The sequence below is a fragment of the Urocampus carinirostris genome, chromosome 4, assembly GCF_059441175.1.
Source record: "Urocampus carinirostris isolate Australia breed hairy pipefish chromosome 4, RoL_Ucar_1.0, whole genome shotgun sequence".
Classification (NCBI taxonomy): Eukaryota; Metazoa; Chordata; class Actinopteri; order Syngnathiformes; family Syngnathidae; genus Urocampus; species Urocampus carinirostris.
This window is the reverse complement of record NC_142352.1, coordinates 34,991,207-35,009,780: the sequence shown is the minus strand read 5'-3', so window position 1 is coordinate 35,009,780 and position 18,574 is coordinate 34,991,207. Positions and strand designations below refer to the sequence as shown.

Here is an 18,574-nt window from a genome sequence, read left to right as displayed (position 1 = left end):
GTTCCCGTTTCATCTGGAGGGACGAAAGCATGACAAACTTGGGTGCCGAGGTGCTTAACTTGTTTGGGTATTTGGGCATTTGGGTTGGCCATGGTCATTTTATTTTCCTTTTTTCTTTCTTTTTTTTGAGTATGTGTTTGTCTTGCTGTCGGTCACCCCCCTCGAGGGATACAACCAGGCTAGATAGATATTAGTAGGTATTCATGTATTGTTAATTCATTTCTTTAAAAGGCAGGATTGGTCCTCCACACTAATGTCATCTTTTTCATATACATTGGATCACATTTTATAGAATATCAAGAAAACGAGTCGTGGAGTCCGTTCCCTCAAAACCTGTTTTCCAATGCCAGATGTTTGTGTGATTCAACACTGACTGCTATGTGTCATACATTTAAAGGATGGCTGTTTTTTTAAAACATGTTTTAAATAAATCAATTTTTTAATAACAAACAGATGTTTCAACTTCTCAGCAGCCATTCATATACAAGATAGAAATTGCAGAAATTGTACCTATTATTGCTCCCATCTTCCACAAGCTGAATGCCAATTTCTAAAATTAAAAAATACAACTACGAAAATAAAAATGGGCTTTATTAACAGAACCACCATGTCATCTATATAGCGTGCACGGGCAATTCTGAGGCAACGAAAATGCCACTTAACACCTCCGCTTCAGTTGAACATTCTGTTCGCTTGACTTAGGAACATTTGGGACAAGACGAAATAAGCTAAGGGCCTTTTTATTGCTGTTCTTGAATCAATTTAGAATACTAGTAGAGTGCCCTGCTTTGCGACCCTCTCGCCCGCCTTATCAAAAATCCGGTAAAATATTATGTTTCAAAAATACTTCAAAAGCTAATTAAAATGTTTTGGGCTGAATAAACTCAATGAACTCATATCATCATACACATCTCAATTCAACTCAAACAATATAAAGGAACTTTATGTTTTATTGCCTGCATTGTTGATTTTTAATGTAATAAGTTACAGTACATGGGTGTTTTGAGGACGAGGTAAAAAAAAATTGAAAAAAACCATATGAATACTTTTTTGAATACAGTACAGTATGTAATTTTATCGTTACATTATTATTCAAGTACTGTTTGAATGCAAATGTTCTCAAAATTCAAATGATTATTTTTCTACATAAAATATAAGTCAAGAATATAGTAAATAAGAAACACATTGTTAATGATTTTATCAATTATATTCTAGAGCAGGGGTTTCAAACTCAATTGTGTTGGGGGCCGAAGCTAGGATCCGGGGGAGGTTGGGCTGAATGGGTTTTCCACAAAAACAGTGCTGATAAATACATTCGGCTGTTCTTAAAGGGGCAATATTTTTTATTTGTCCTCTAGATGTTGCTATAAGGTGTAGTGCAACCCAAAATTAGCCCAAGGAAGACTACAAACTACGGAGACTGAGAGTGAGCAAAAAGCACCCCTAACAAGAAGAGCGGGATGACGCTGACACGGAAAAACAACAGCGACTCGAAGATGAAGGTGCTGTCAGAAAAGGAGGCGTCTGCTGCCATTGGAAATCAGTACTATATGTTTCATGTAGGGAAGCAAACCCCTATCCATAAAAAACAGGAGCCGTCCCTTGAGAGGGGAGGGTTCTGTCACGGTTGCCATGGCACCCAATTGGCCCCGCCCATGGACACCAGCTGAAGATCGTTGACAGATTGGCTCCCTGTCAATGTTTAAACGCTGTCCTGTCATTAGCCTTTGGTTGGTGCATCTGAGAATATCCGTTTTTCCTGTGTTTTTGCCCCTGTTTTGCTCCCGCCAAAATCAGTTTGATTTTTACTTTTCCGTTGCCAGCAACGTCATCGCTAGCCACAGAAGTCCCACTTCCGAGGCTGAGCAACCTACTCCCCACGACCAAAAATCTCCGGATCGAGTGTGTGCTCCTTTCTCCTTTCCCCAATAAAACTGTGAGTAACGTTACGCGAGTGGGTCCTGTTTCCTGTTCTGGTTCCTGACAATTAGAAGTCACTGTATTGTGTAATGCAACAAAAACAAGTGCTAAAAGGCACAAGGAAGAATACAAACTACAGAGACTCAAAGTGACAGTATTGTAAAATGTTTCTTCTCATTTTTTCCCACAGCCTTTCAAAAGGTTTGTTCCAACAGCAGCAATATGGCAGACCAATATGCCATATACCTTTAAGTGAGGGTCATGTAATTAGGCTCAAAGAAATATGAACGTTTTATATGATCGTTTACATATTTTGGTATATTTTTCAAAACTAAATCGTGTTTATTTTTTAATGAATTAAGTTCATAGTTTTCCTAATAGGAGTCACACAATGATACACACTGCCCTTTTGAAAGGGAATCGAGTCAATTATCTGCATTGTTCACTATTTGAAGAAGGGATCAATTTCTTGGATTACTTTGCCTACGCACGAGGGATTACTGTAATTCTACCCATCCTGGCAAGTAATCCACCAAATCCCAGTTTACCAAGTTCTTGTTTGAGTCGCTAATAGTGCTCAAAAGAGCATTGTGAAGGTTTTCCACTTGAAGGGGCCATTCTGTTGCTGCTGATGAAAGTGTGATTTTAGTGGTGTTGCTATGGCTTTCACAATATTTTTGGCGGTCCAACTTTTATGTTTTTCTTATTGGCCCGAACAGTCCCCTCCACATTGCAGGAGAACCAACAAATTCCATCCCAGTTGATCTTGACTTGCCAACACTTTTAAAAGCCACCGGGTGTATTCCCCACCTCCTCTCACTAGCCTTTTACCAAGGTACTGCTATTGTCAAAGCGCAGATCTTTACGCAGACTGTTGGTAATATGGACCACATGATTTTTTTGCATTTATGACTTCGCACACATTTCAAAGGAATTCCAGACTACTTTATGAAAGAAAGTGTTTTTGTCCTGGCATCATTTTGTAGCCATAAAAGCCAATTAAATTGTAGCATTTTTCCAAGGGTCTCAAAAGGCATTTTAACAAACAAAATGGAACTTTCATCTGAACAGGTAATTGAAAGATGCCTGCTGATGGTGGATTTGTTTTGTATTTCTAAATGATTCATCTCCACAGAGATATGAAATAACGGAAGCAATCTATTCTAGGCTCTAGTATAGTCGCAATCTTGTACTTCTATAGATTTCCTTTTTTTCCAAGGGTGTAGTTTTCGCATGGATGGCCCAATGTTGAGTAATTATTGTTTTGTCCCCACTAATATCATGTGATCACTTGTGATAAAATGCATTGTGTCCCCACCAATGCCAAGACCAAACCTGGGCCATTCTCTCTAACTACCTAGCTACTTACCTTCCTACCTACCTTCCCTTCTACCTACTAACCTACCTACTTACCAACCTACCTACCTACCTCCTTACATACCTACCTACCTCCTTACATACCTACCTACCTACCTACCTACCTACCTCTCTCTCCCCACACCCCCCTCCAATCCCTCTCAACCTTACCTTATTTAGTCACTCTTTTCCAGGTTCAATTTTGTTCCTCACAGCTGTGGTGATTTGTTTAATTTCCTTCCTACTCTCCCTCTTAACTATTTAGACACTCTGTCTCCTTGGCTATGTGCTAGTTCATTGATTTCCATGTCACGTCCCAAGCACTCTTGCCTTTTGTTTTAACAGAGCCTCCCTTTCTAGATCACAAGTACTGCCTGACAAACTCTTGGACTCTCGCCTTCACTGTTTGGGTTTACTGGAACACAGAGCCCGCACCTGCTTCTTGGATCACGAATGTTGCCTCGCTACCTGGCTACCCATGTCCCAAACCCCGCCCAAATGAAAGATCGCGGTTTACTGTTCTAATCGTTTTTTCTTCACTTTGCTTTTGAACCACCCCAAGTGGGTTCCTGACAAGTCCAACGACAATATAATTAAATCAATTTCAAGGTTTTTATCTAATGATGCACTCAAGCTAAAACTACTTTTTATATCAGCAGGTAATCTGAGGAACCCCCTGTGAATTCAAAGATCCGAGATGCAAAGTTGAACAAAATAGGCCAAAATAAGACGCCGCTCTACGATGGCAATCCTCATTCTGAGAAACGCCATGTATCTGAGAACACAACTCGTTAAGTCAAAACAGACTTTCATTCATTTTTGAGTAATGGTACCTGAAGTTTGTTGAGATTCGGAATGACGGCTTTAATCAGTACAACAAAAAAGCGTCACAAACAGAATCTTTTGTTTGTTTACATTTGCTTCAAAACCTTTGAGGTTCAAACTTGGGCAATCCAAGCGGCATGATTACAAATTCCCACCTTCCTTGGATAGCATCGTAATTTGTGAAGTGTTTGTCCTAATATGGTCAACGGCAAGAGATCAAATTGATTGGGGTGCGTGTTGTTCTCGCTAAGGCGTTTTCTTGTCAAACAAATACAAACATGCAGACAATCAAAAGTCAATATTGTACATAATTTTTAGCTAACTATTGAAAAAGAATACAAGAATAAAAGTTCTACCTAATCCAACTTTTCTGTAAAGGGACACTTTGTAATTTTTGACCACTAGATGTCACTGTGTTGTTTAGTGCAACCAAAAACAAGTGCTTCAAAGCACACAGAAAAATACATACTACGGAGACTCAAAGTGACCAAACTGTACCATTTCACTTTTCGTTTCACTGCCATGCCTTGTCAAACTTCTCCAGCACATTAGCATCAGGTGTTGGTGTTTTCAGGTAACCGTAACAGCAAGATGGTGGACAATCATGTCGTCTTCCTCTGGGTCGGCAGTAGCTCAGGAGGTAGAGCGATCGTTTTAGGATTAAGGGATCCCAGTTCGAATCCCGGCTTGTCCGTGTTACTTGTCGAAGTGTCCTTGGGTAAGACACTAAACCCCCCAATACCCCCAATAAGCAGGTTAGCGCCTTACATGGCTGCACAGATCACGGCTGCTATTGGGAAATGTGAAGCACAATGTAAAGCGCTTTGGGAAGTCATTGACTTGAAAAGCGCTATATAAATGCAGATCAGTCAGTGTTTCTTGACTGGTGGGCGAGGACCTAAAAGTGGGTCGCGGACTCTTTTTCAGTACGTCATGTTATTTGTTGCACAATTTTGGGTATTAACTTATTTTAGTATTAGGCAATTTTTAAGTCATTTTAGAGGGTCGCTTATGGGCAATGTAGTCTTATACGTGAGAATATATGGTACTTTAGTCGTGTTGTTTTTGTTGTTCATTTTGTTTTACAAAAAATATGAACATGTATACTACTATGTCTACTTAAAATTGCTAAATTTGTATATTTTTCTTGATTTGGGTTGCTGCTTGTCATTAAGCAGAATGTTGGGTCCCTAAGGCAGACCATTTGGGAACCACTGATCTAGGAGAGGCTCATGTTACAATAAATAAATATACATTTCTCAACCTGAAAGTATTTGAAAAAGTGCAAGCGTATATCATTGTTCATGTATTTTGGCTAATTGTTCAACTCAATATTGTTTTTTTCAACGAATAAAGATATTTTTACCACTATTAGGCGCTAAATGATACCCTAAATGATGTCCCTTTAAATATTCATCTTTACTGCAGACATTTTTTTGAATGATCCATTTATACGTTTTCTTTTGCCCTGAACTAACACATTGGCGATTGTTGAGTAAAATATTTATAATTGTTTTATAATTCCCTTTATCCACCAACAACAGTTAAAAAATGCATTTTAAACATACAGTAAACGGACTACGTATCAGTTACTTGTTTGGGCCCTAACACGTGAGAAACTGGGGATCCTTGTTATCCAAAGGGAAAGCAGATGCTTGTATTTGGATTTAACACAAAGGCTGTCTGTTTTTATAGATTGCTATAAAATGTGAGAATATTTGCAATAAGAAGGAGAAATGCCATGGTCAAATTGTAGTTGAATAAAGCTTGTACCTTATGTTAAAAAACAAACAATTTATGAAAATATGGTTGGTTGGTTAGTCGGTTGGTTGGTTGGTTTGTTGATTGGGTGGTTGGTTGGTTGGTTGGTTGGTCGGTTGGTCGGTTGGTTGGTTGGTTGGTCGGTTTTTTGATTGGTTGGTTGATTGGTTGGTTGGAACCCTTAACCACAAGGGTGGTAGGGGCACCATTTACTGTGTTGTGTCTTGGTCAAGCACAGCCAGGTGGTGCCCGATATTCTCGAGGCCAACAAATGTATGATACATTAAAAAACAACAAAAAAGCGAATTGTACTGTACTATAGGCATTTAAAAAGAGTGTAATTGTTATGCGTTTTGATCATTTGATTTGTCTTGATTTTACAAATCATCACAGGGTTGATGAATTAAATCCTGCTTATGTTTTTGCTGGTGTTGAACAAGGATAAACAACATTGAAGCTCTTTTTTATTGTGGGAAAATGTGTGTTTTAACTTCAATTAAGTACATGTGTGGGTGTTGTAATTTTTGTTGTAAATGATGACACTTTGCGTGCTTTCTCCTGGCAGTTCTCTCTCACTGCTTTTCTTGGGTCCGCTGGGAAAGCACAACCTTGACTGAGAAATGTGTTTACATTTGAAGCATGTTACAAACGAACTGCTAAGACTAAGTTTGCGTGACTTGGCAGGCGGCTTTACCTTGCTCACGTGTTTGGGTCAAATTTATTTCAGGGCTTATCGCTCTCAATTTGACTGTCTGTTTCTGACATGCAGCCAGATGTGAAGCTAGCCCAACGAGGGAAGACATATTTGTGTGTTTTAGCATTCAAATAGGCTGCAAAAGTGTGAGAACTATGCCAATAATTTTGTTATTCTAATCATTGTCATTGTCATTGAAATGTATTGGATAGATTAACATGCCACATTTTCAGATAATAACTTCAATTGGCTTAATTTTCAAAGTTTTCATATGATCACAGCTAAAATATTTAATGTTTGATGTATTTCCATTGCTGTTATCTAAAAATCAACAGTATAATCATAAATTGTACAAGTCTGACAAAGAACCTTTATTTCCTCTTGAGTAGAGATCTCAAACTCAATTTACCTCTCAAATTACTTTTTGGGAATTTTCACAGAACTAAAGTCGGAAATTATATAATGATACTATTGATGAAGACAATGAAAAAAGCACTCTGTGGGTCCTTAAAAAGACAATGGAACATATATTTTCTTAACAGGTCCAAGTTTAGCTTAGTTGACAAAAGCACTGGACCACTATGACTTGGAAAAAAAGCCAGTTGATATTATCTCACTATTACGCTATTTTTAGTCACAACAGCATTAAAGCAACGTGGTCGGGAAAATGCAGGGGTCATTTTGACAGCAACAATTAAAGAACGCAAGCACTGTTATGTGGAAACTCGTTGTTGGTTCTTTAAGGAAGAACGGAACAGAAGGTTCCCAATGAAACATGTTCTGAAAGATTTAACTGATTGTGGAGCACTTGGAGTACACAGGGCAGAGCAAGTAAAAGCCTTTTGACCCGTGTCAGTTTGAAGTGCAGAAACATGATTCGATGAGGGATTTTATCAGAGTCAAGATGTCGGTCAATCATATTTGGACATACTCTCTCATGAAAATCTGCTGTTCGGTTAATCTAATTGTAGATATGTTCTTACATTATGGTGTTGTGCAATGAGTAAATGAGAAATCCCACAGAAGAAAACACACATTGGAAAAACTGGTTTATAAAGAAATATAATATTTAATAATAAAATAACACTTCATTGAATAGAGGTTCAAAAGTTGATGAGCAAGTTGAACTCCTTGCCTCAATTTTAGTCCTTGGAAGACCTACGTATGCTTGTTCTTTCCCAAACAAACTTTTTCGACTCAAAGTGGAATTTCATTTTTTTAAAATTATATGTCGTACGCCTGCCCGTTCTCAGGGACGGTCATTTTGACACCTGTTTTTAACTGAAGATGAGATCACAGCTCTGTTTAAAATAAAGGGTGAACCCTAATTTGTTGTTCTTTGAGCCCTGGAGAAATTTGATATATTTTTTAAGTGAACCGCAAGTTACAAACTGACTACTCACTATGATGGAGAAAACAGTTGAATTGTGCTTCTTAAATCAGATTTTACAAACACATTATCAATCAAAATGTTGTGTTTGAACTAATGGAGGTTCATCGAACATATTACCGCTAGAAATCTATTTTTTCAAATTGCATTTTAAAGGGACATTGTGTAGTATTTGACCACTAGATAAAGCAGCATTGTGTAGTCCAAAGAAAATGAGTGATACAAAGCACTAGGAAGAATACAAACTATGGAAACGCAAAGTGACCAACACACACAGTTTTTCTTCTCATTTTTTCACCCAGCCTTTCACAAATATTTTGGTTTTGGGGGTCCCCTTAGCAGCAAGATGGCGGACGATCGTGTCAGCTCTCTTTAGGAGAGTCTCATGTTATGGAAAACAAATACAAAGTTCTTGAACTAAACGCATTTTTTTTTAAAATAAGAAATTGTATCCGTTTTTTTGCCTATTCAAATCTTTGTTATGTTTTTTTCTAATGGATGAAGGATTTTTTTAACCTCTAAGAGACGCTAAATAATACACACTGTCCCTTTAAGTCTCAGGACAGACATTGTAAAAATCTGTGGTACACGACCACGCCACGTGATGGCGCCTCTTCCTTTTAATGTTCCACTGGGATACTTCAACTGGTTCCTTTCAGTTCTTTCTTGACCTAGGAAGGTCAGCGGTTGTGTGTCAAAGGTCGTTTAATTTCCAGTAAGTAGTGTTGTCACTAATATTTTTTTTCATAAATAAAATAAGTACATGTCAGTTTAATTTCCAGTAAGTAGTGTTGTCTTCTAATATGTTTTCATAAATAAAACAAGTACATGTATGTATCAAGTCCAGCTCTGCTTTCTGCTTTGGCTATTCTGCCAAGAGAATTATTTTCTCAGGAAAACTGTAAATGCTAACGTGACAAATGGTGATAGAGGTCTTGAGAACAGCTTTACGTAGCTGGTGATGACTGAGTATGTATGTCTCTTAAAATACAATTCATACACATAGTGGGTGATTCTCAATCCGCCCTCCTCTCCTCTTCCCTGCATTTCATGGGGATGAAGTGCGACGCCACGTGTTCCCTCCTGGTCTTCTTCCCCCGCATCGGCCGCCCCTTCTGAGAAAGCGCGATGAACATTTCCTTTCCATTTTTAGTCCACTTTGCAGAAGAATAAGCGTTGAAGTAGTTTTCCAAGAACACCTCCTTAAAGTTACAGTTTTCGCTGTAAGTACGCTGCGAAGGGTCACAAGAAGGGCATCTTCACAATCAACAACGTGCAACTGTTGTGATATCAATTGTGTTCTTTGACGTTGACATTTACCTTTCCTTGCAGCTGCCCTGCTTTGTTCATGGAGATGTAATGCTGACTCTTGATGCCTTTGATCGCCAGAATGCCCCCCTCCGACACTGTCCTGATTTCTAGGATGCCTATAAGACAAATGGAGACATAAAACAGAACAGGTAAGATGCTGTTGACATCCAACCTTCACTCCAGAACCCCTCTCCTCCCTCTTCACCATTTGTCTTCATTAACTGACCGAGACCAAAGTTCCTGTGGTTAATGAGAATGTGGCCTCTCTGGCTTCATTCAAACTTGTTAGTCGACCTACTTGACCCTTGCACAAGCCACAATTTATACGCTGTAGCACATATGGGAGACAGATTAGGCCCATTCCCCCTGGGATTGGAGAGAACGACCTCCTTGCGTGATCTTTGCATGCTACAGTCAAGGCCTGCTCTTGAAAACTGCAAATACGCACATGCTTGCGTTACAACAGCAGTTTGTTTTTCTTGTAAACAACAGGTGATTCATCTCAGTCTTTTTGTATGTAGTAGACCCGTGCGCGTTGTTAAGAGCAGAAGTAACATGTCGCATGGATGTTAAGCATTACACAGGTAGCTTCAAGCGGCACACCAGAGTAATCCTTAACCATCAGGCACTTGAGAAACAGAACAAAATAATATTTGTACAGTAAAAAGGCCTGTACAGCGCACTCCATACAGAATATCGGCACAAATGAAATGAAATGAAATGATCTGCATTTATATAGCGCTTTTCAAGTCAATGACTTCCCAAAGCGCTTTACAATGTGCTCCACAGTCTGATTTGAGTTTAAAATGCCAAAATTATTGTAATTAATTGGAAGCAAGGACTATTCCCTCAGTACAAGTTAACGGAATAGATTGTCAACACTTGCGGTTAAAAAAGACGTTTTGACAGCAGGACGACGCGGTTCACTCATTTTCCTGGCAGATCAGAAAGATCTCTCAATAAACACTATGTTTGGATTTTGAATGTCTGCATGTGCAGAGTGCATGTGAAAAACATGATTTTTCACTACAGCACCCTAATCAATATGTGCCTAAGTATGAGTAGTGCTATGCCTGCAAAATTTCTGTAAGATTACATGAAAATTAATTCTAAACAATGACAAAGTATAACCATATTCTTTGGATTATAAATCTCTGCGGATTATTAATGACACAAGGCAAAAAATGCATAATTAAGAAGGAAATATCATATATAAATTGCACAGGAGTATAAGCACATCACCAAAAACATACATGTCATCTTGAAAGGCAATTAAAATGAAAATTAAGAAAAATGTCCCCTGTGTGAAAAAACTGTGATTTATAATTAACAAAGAGTCTCCAACCTTTTTACTAATTAGCAAAAATGCCTACCAACAACCTGTCCTGTTAATATTTTTCGTTACAATGCTATCACCTGTTCAATTATTGGAAGTAGGGATACATAGACTCTGTCAACCACTAAAAAATATATTTTACAAGGATATTACAATGACCCAACAGTGGTGAGTTGTTTTAAGAAATGGTTCGCAAAATACTCAGCTGGCCCTAGGGGGCTACCTGGTGCCCTTGGGCACCACTTTAGAGACCCCTAAGCTAAACTGCATTCAACAAAGACACTTGATCAAGGGTGTACAAACTTTTCAGAAAGCGGGCAAGATTTGGGAAGCTTAAAATGTGTGAGGGCCGACTATTCTTTGAACATTTTTGAATAAAATCACCCTCTGTGAAAGGTTTGCTGTGCCTGGCGATCAGCGTTGCGTATTCATGTCTTCTCTTTTTAGCATTTTCATTTGACTCGCAGGGTCTCGTGAAAAAACTCTGCTGTGACGATAAAACAGCTTCCATTTGCTTCACCTTGTCACAGCGGTCATTTCGAATTAGCATTTTGTAGTCATCATGTTTCATCTGGCAGTGCCTCCTGATATCGTCTTTCTATACTATATTATATCATAACAGCCTTAGTCTCTTGGCAAATTAGGCATATTCAGTTATTTCGGATTTCGTTAAGAAAATACTCAAATTTCCGCATGTACTGGAAGCAGCCGCCCTCACAGTCCACTTTCCTTTTTTTTTTTACAGTCGCCATATCAAAAATGGGGTGTGCTAAAATTCTCACAGAAAGCCAAAGGCAAGGTGGCCAAATGACTTCTGTCATCGTCTGGTGAAATGGTGATTTATTTATTTTTAATACAAATCTTATTTATACTGTGGTCAACATTACCGGCAGGCCACAAATTAATTTTATGACAAAGGCCGCGGGCCAGTAAAAATTAGATCACAGGATGTAACTGGTCCCCAGGCTGGACTTTGGACATGCCTGCACTATACTGTATAATAAACAGTTGGAGCCACTGTAAAATTAGAGGCCTACATCCTAACATTACACTGTAGACTTTGCATTTTGTTTTCAAGCATTTGATCTGTAATATGAAAGGTCCAAACTCTTGACACCTGACAGTTTGAGGAAAGAGGGAAGACGTCTTGTGGACCTGTTTTGGAGACTGAGGCTGAGCATGCCGTGTTGATCTCACTTGCTAGATCTCAAACAGATGACGGTCTCCCAACCTTGGAATGTTGTTTATATTCGGCACTCTTGAAGTCACCATTGCTACCCCTTGAGTGCTTTTTCAGATGATATCAAGACATATCATGGAGATGGGCCCAAAGTTTTACATCTCTATTAGTAAAACGTTGATGTATTTTTACTTTTAAATTTTTTACAAGCGAACAGTCCTTTGAAATTACAAGAGCAAAGGATAGAGTGTCAATATATTTGTGTTTTTCGAATGCTTATTTTCATATTGCCAAAACCAAAGAAGTTACTCTAGATTATATGACTGTTATGGAGTCATTTGAATTACTGTAGAAAAGATGAAAAATGTGTAAATGTACAAATTTGGACATATGTACTGTAGACACATTTGTGTCATTAAAAAGGATTGGACTTTTTTATCTGAATATATTTTACACTTGTTCAGTTATGAGTATTTACGACATTATACTCATTGCTTTCATTGTGTATGTGTATTGCAATGTAACTAATGAAGTCTATTATTAACGTGTTTTTGACAGCGGGATTATTTGACCATTCTCTCTCCCGTCAAACTAAATAATAACAATAAAAATCGTACATTTAATTGTCATCCACGAAAAAACTAAGGGTGGTGATAATGTTTACGTCTAAGTTTATATATATATATATATATATATATATATTCGGTGTTATCGTTTGCCCACGTCCCTGCGACTTAGACGCATTATTTTTGCTGGGGACGCATGTCACTTTTTTGACACAAAATTGTCATTGTCATTTTTTAACAAAGATTTATCGCACTCCAAACTTTTCGTGAGGCAGATCCGCCATTGGTGTTTTGGTATCGCGGTTCGAGTTTTCGTCTGCGCGCCGATCTCCGGTTCGAGTTGTGTAGTGAAAGTCTGTTTCTTTTTAGAGAACCGGCTTTTTCGATTCAACTTATTAAAGAGAGCCGGCTCTCAAACGGCTCACTTGCTTTGATGCATTATTTTACGAGTGATTATGTTGTATAAAGAAGTTAATAAAAAAAGGAAGTATAAAAGGAGAAAATTAAAAAATACAGGTTTGTGGAGATCCCTTTTAATAAGTACATTACCAACAATAATTTAATGCAGAAAATGAATTAATAATTTGAATAAGAAAATGTATTATTCTACTTAACCAGATTTGCATGTATTTTTTCCTTCTACAGTGAACGTCCAAGCGACTTCATTTTTGAACTTTTTTCTATAATAAACGTCATTCATGTCTCACAACAAAATGTTCATTAACAATATATATATGATATAAGGAAACACATGTACAATATAACATGTTAAACTACATAAATAAACATGTTTGAACATTTTTTTTTTTTTGTATTTTGTAAGGGAAAATACGAGAGTTTGTAAGGGCATGGAGCACACTAAATTTTGGGGACCCATAGATCTCTGTTGGGACCCATAGATTTTTGAGCATGCGAGTCCCCGGGACCCATCACTTTTCAGAGGTAAAATGAACACTGTATATATGTATATATATATATATATATATATATATATATATATATATATATATATATTCCATCTGTATGTATGTTTGTTTGGATGTCTGGTGTCTGTGGGTCCAGGGGGGAGGGGACTTTCGTTATGACCACCATCTCTCACAGGCGGTCATCTAGGTTACCCTAGATGTGGAAAATGCTGCCACGTTTGACTCGGGGCTTTTACTTTTATTGGCTCAGCTTTTTTGTTCGTGTGTTTGTTTGTTTGTCCGTTTGTTTATCTGTTTGTTTATCTGTTTGGTTGTCTCTCCACCAAAGAAAGGAGGAAGGAGTTTAGATATGACCACGCAGTCAGGTTAGTTACCCTAGATGTGAAAAGTTGCGTCAGCACTTTTGGTTTTGTTGATTCAGCATTTTTTACAGAAAGACTCACCCATGCCAGAACGATATTGCATATCAGTATCATCTTTCACAGGCAGTCAGTTAGGTTACCCCGGATGTAAGAACTACTCCAAAAATATTTTACAAGAAATCCGTTCGATCACTCTAAAGGTGAATGACCTTGCCAAAAAGAGAAATGCCACCCAAAAATAGTTTTACGTCTTACGAATGGGATATTCTCATGGTGCACAACCATTCTCGTTCAATGACGCATTTGACATTTACATTACATACCCAAGTGCTCAATTACTCCTATCATTCAAGATTGTCTTGTTATTTGTCTACTTTACTTTGTTTTTAATAAACCTGAAAGCAAATTGTAGGCTATTTTACCTCCGATCCTATTTTCTGCTAACTCACAATATTCACGGCTCATTGAGTCCCTTTCTAAGGAATTCCAAGAAAGATTTACCACTCAAACAACAATAGGTGCTCTTCAAAAAGTCAAAAATCCTAAAAGACACACCACAGGCATGCTTCCATTGTGGAATGTGATTGTGGTTAACATTGTGGTTACATTCACTCTTATTGTTTTGTATGAAACATTGCCTTTCTTTTTAGAATCCAATGGGAATACTTTGCGGCTTCAATTTACGTCTTATATGTTAAAGGCTGGGGCAGCACGGCCGCGCAGTGGTTAGCGCATTTGTGGTTCAGTTCTGAGGTCATGAGAGCAAACCTTCCTGTGTGGAGTTTGTATGTTCTCCCCGTGCTTGCACGGGTTTCCTCCTGGAACTCCGGTTTCCTCACACATTCCAAAAAACATGCATGTCAGGTAAATTGGCTGGTCCAAATTGTCCCTAGGTGTGAATGAGCGAGTGAGTTGTCTGTCTCTGTGTGCCCTGCGACTGGCTGGCAACAGGTTCAAGGTGTCCCCAGCCCACTGCCCAAAGATAGCTGGGATGGGCTCCCCGCGACCCTATATAGGATAAGCGGTGAAGATAATGGATGGATGGATCGATGTTAAAGGCTGAAACAATCTTTGTTGCCAACCAATGCACAAATATCTTTGCCATTCCCTTAAATCTGCAACTGCCATAAAAACTTTACAACCAGTGGCACACTGCCAGATAAGAGGAGATGATAACTCCTCGAAAACATTTTCAGTGTGCGTGCCGATAAGTACCCAGTTGTCAAGTAAACATTAGATATGCAGAACATTAGTATTTCTGACTGATATTCAGAATTTCAGCCTCGCGCAAACAATTTTTAAGTGTTTCATACAGTATAAAGCAAATGTTCTTTTCCATGGCCAATCCGAAGAACTAGTAATCTCATGAGGTTATTTTGGTTCTGTTTTAGGACCCGTAATAGAATCCAAACCTTCTCTTATCTTTCTGTGTTTTGGAAAGACCAAATCAGCCAGAGCAAATGTGCCAACATCAGTGTGTGAGAGCGAGGTAACATGCGCTTGTCAACTACCCCCTCACTTTACTGCATGACAGTCTTGTTATGGTTTGACAGGCTGCCGCCACCTGCTTTGTTTTACCGACGTCACTCTTGCTACACGAGCACATGACAAATGTTCATAGTTCTTTTACTTACTGCTGGTATTCTGACAGAGATAAGAGTATTTATTTATTATTACCTTAACTACATATACATAATCAGCACTGACTGTTGAAATCTTTTTTTGTATGCAGTTAACCACATTGTATTTAGTTGGACTCATATATTAGAGAAGAAAGAGAAGAAAGAAGCATGGCTGCAAAACAATTAAATAGACTGGTTCTATAATAGGCTGGTATATACATCAGAAGCCCATCTAAGCAACTAGGGCAGTGGAGGACAACATTGAATTAGTGGGATTAGATGCTAATTTCATGTTCATAGTCAATCTCATCTCATCTCATCTCATCTCATCTCATCTCATCTCATCTCATTAGCCGCACCGCTTATCCTCAGTAGGGTCGCGGGGGGGCCGGAGCCCATCCTCATAGTCAATCAAATATATATTTTTTGATTTTAAAAAATTACATTCAAGGAAACATATGTCTTTTCTCCATCACTTGGAAACTGTCCTTCATCAATATTTGCCAATGCTGTCCAGAGTAGGCTGTTTTTTATCATATTTTTTTCAACATCTGAAATGATCATGCTAAAAATGGTACTTATGCATCATTTTCATTGTCTCGTACGTACATTTTAATTTTTTTTTAAACATATACTTAAGCATTTTATTTGTTGAATGAGATTATGACAACATACTGTAGACAATTCTAATTTTAATAATGAAGAAGAAATTTATCTTACCGGCTCTTCTAAACAGATACATTTCGAAAACAGGCTCTTCTGAGCAAATAAGAATTCTAAACTTATCTACTTTTATTTTGTTCAAGTTTAACTTGAAATAACCCCCTAATTATTATGGTTTAGCAATGTAAAATGTCCAGCATCTGCTAAAAATTCTCGTCTGTATTTTCACACTCTTATGTTGCTAAATGGTTATGTTGTTGTTTCATATCACGCAGGGTCTAATCATTTTACCGTATGCACACCTCTCCCTTTTTTGACTAAACGCAAACAAAAAGTCAAAACCAAATCAAGTATCTTGGGCAATGAGACACCACTGTAAAATAATGTTGCTCAGAATTCAACATATAAACCTATCCATTTAATCCAAAACAGCATTAGCATTGGCAATCATTCAATTCAATTCAACCAAGCAGGCGGTGCAACTTATTGAATCTTAAAGTGACACAGCATGCATCCTTACTGTAACAGTTGGTTAAGTCCTGTGTCCCATTGATGTTGCCTTCATCATCAATTGTTAGGAACCACTGGGTGCGGCTGAACAGCTGACGGATCCTCACATCCCCTCCCTCCATGTAGTCGTAATTTCTGGTGTGACGCTCGTGTCTCGAACAGTTCGTGATGGCAGCGAGTTGTGCTGGAGTGCAGTCACTGTAGACCACACGCACACTACTGAATAAGAAGATGGTAGGCAGGTAGAGTCCCGAGAACAGATATTGAAGGTTCCATGCCAGCATCCATTTGCGCATTATAATACAATGCAGTGGGGATCGATGAACAACATACTGCAACTGGAGACGAGATCTGCGTGCAAACCCTCACACAGAGTGAACCCCTTTGAACTCTGTCATTCCTGTCCGTGGTCTTGCAGTAGGGTGTCCTCCCAGGACGTTAAGTCGAACTGGTTGTTTAGTAAACACTTCCAAAAGTTGGTTTGAATTGGAGGAGGCTGGTTATTAATCAAGAAGAGATGACTTTGTCTTGGTCTTCGGTGATACGATGCAAGGTCCTTTTCGTCTCCAAAATCTGCTAAAAAAAGGAGATATTATAAAATCTTGCATATTCTGAGGGAAAATAATGAGCTAAAGTTGACATTTTGTCTGAAATATATGCTTTGAACCAAGACAACAGTAAAACCTGAATGACTTACTTGGGACAGTAGAACATGCCAGAGTTGTATTCCCTTTTAGCTTGAAATTATAAAATACTGTAAATCCAGAAATACAATGAGAAGATAGAGCTTAGAGCTCGTGAGTGATCCAACAGACGTCTGCCTGCTAGTGGCAGGGAAACTGAGTGAATCCTCCGCTGTCGCTGAGATGAGTGCCTCCCGCTGACCTCACGAGAGAGCAATTAGAACCCAACCAGTCAGCGGTCGCTGGCTGTGATGTAGTAAAGAAACACACTCCACTTGCCTCTCACACTAAAGACGTGAGAGGGGGCTATAAACTAAATAGCAGTTTCTCATCTGCACGTGTTTGCAGACTCAACTGGATGAAACATCCTGCCTTTCAAGAACGTTGACGTGGATTTCTATTTAGGCTGTAATTTTTTAAATGGTTTCCATTGAAAATGACTTTTTATTATTTTTATAATTTTAGGTGGTTCTTAGTTGGACCTTAATCAAATTCAAGTAAACCACTTCAAATTTCTTATTGTCTTTCTTTCTCTTTTCATCTGCTGGTAGAAAGACAAATCTATGGCTGACGAGTATCCATCCTTTGGAATACAACTGAAGACATAAGCACTCATTAATCAAAAGTGTCAGGGGTTTTGACATTAAAGTTTATTGATGTACAAACCTGCCATTTCCTTGGAAGAGGGTATACCGTATTTTTCGCACTATAAGGCGCACCTAAAAGTCTTAATTTTTTTCAAAAGCTGACCATGCGCCTTATAATACAGTGCGCCTTATATATGGCTCAATGGTGTGTCGCAAAATCTTGCAACTAATGCAACAGCCACCGACTAGATTTTCCCCCGAACGTGAAGTAGTCCGCGGTGTATGATGGGATTTATATACCGGCGTTTCATTGGCTAACCAATGTGTCAATCATCATTTGAATCGATCACTATTGGCTAAAGTTATTCGGAGGTAAAGGGGGCTGATCCTTTTTATCATTTACAGGCTCGGATAGGCTAAAGGGGCAAAACAAACCCTGCAATTGGCCGAAAAAGATGTGTCAATCATCAGTTGAATCGATGACTATTGGCTAAAGTTTTTCAGAAGTAAAGGGGGCGGATCCTTTTTATCATTTAGGGGCTTGCATAGGCTAAAGGGAGAAAAAAAAGCCTGCAATTGGCCGAAAAAGCTGAATGTGAATAGCAAGTTTGGTTGGTTGTCTACGGCATAGAGAAAGCATGTTTCACTATTCTATATTTGTAAATATTTTATTCTCCTGGATTTACTACACTCACGGATATAAGAAGACCATGGTTGCACATTATTATTGAACACAACGACTTCGGTGAGCTACTCCGGCTATATATTTTTCCAGTATCTTGTTTCAGAGTGATATCGATTTTTCTGTGATGGGTCTTTTTTAAATTAAACTCAATTCCAAGTGTTTATTGTCATATGCACAGTAAAGTTGCGAGCGAAAAA

General features: G+C 38.4%; 1 protein-coding gene across 3 annotated transcripts in view; it reads right to left on the bottom strand.

The window, feature by feature from the left end:
- Window positions 1-7,672: 7,672 nt before the first annotated feature.
- The window catches only part of fgf7 (fibroblast growth factor 7), a 49,166-nt gene continuing 38,264 nt past the window's right edge, over window positions 7,673-18,574 (bottom strand). The window contains exons 1-4 of one of the 3 annotated variants that reach the window (XM_088334333.1): window positions 17,120-17,241; window positions 16,433-16,998; window positions 9,267-9,373; window positions 7,673-9,178 (exon numbers count right to left, since the gene is read on the bottom strand). In XM_088334333.1, coding sequence (XP_088190459.1) covers window positions 8,963-9,178; window positions 9,267-9,373; window positions 16,433-16,718 — 609 coding nt within the window. In that variant the 5' untranslated portion in view covers window positions 16,719-16,998; window positions 17,120-17,241 and the 3' untranslated portion in view covers window positions 7,673-8,962. Of the gene's footprint in view, window positions 9,179-9,266; window positions 9,374-16,432; window positions 16,999-17,119; window positions 17,242-18,574 lie in introns of those variants that run through there. The other 2 variants (XM_088334332.1, XM_088334334.1) reach the window with 2 other exon arrangements.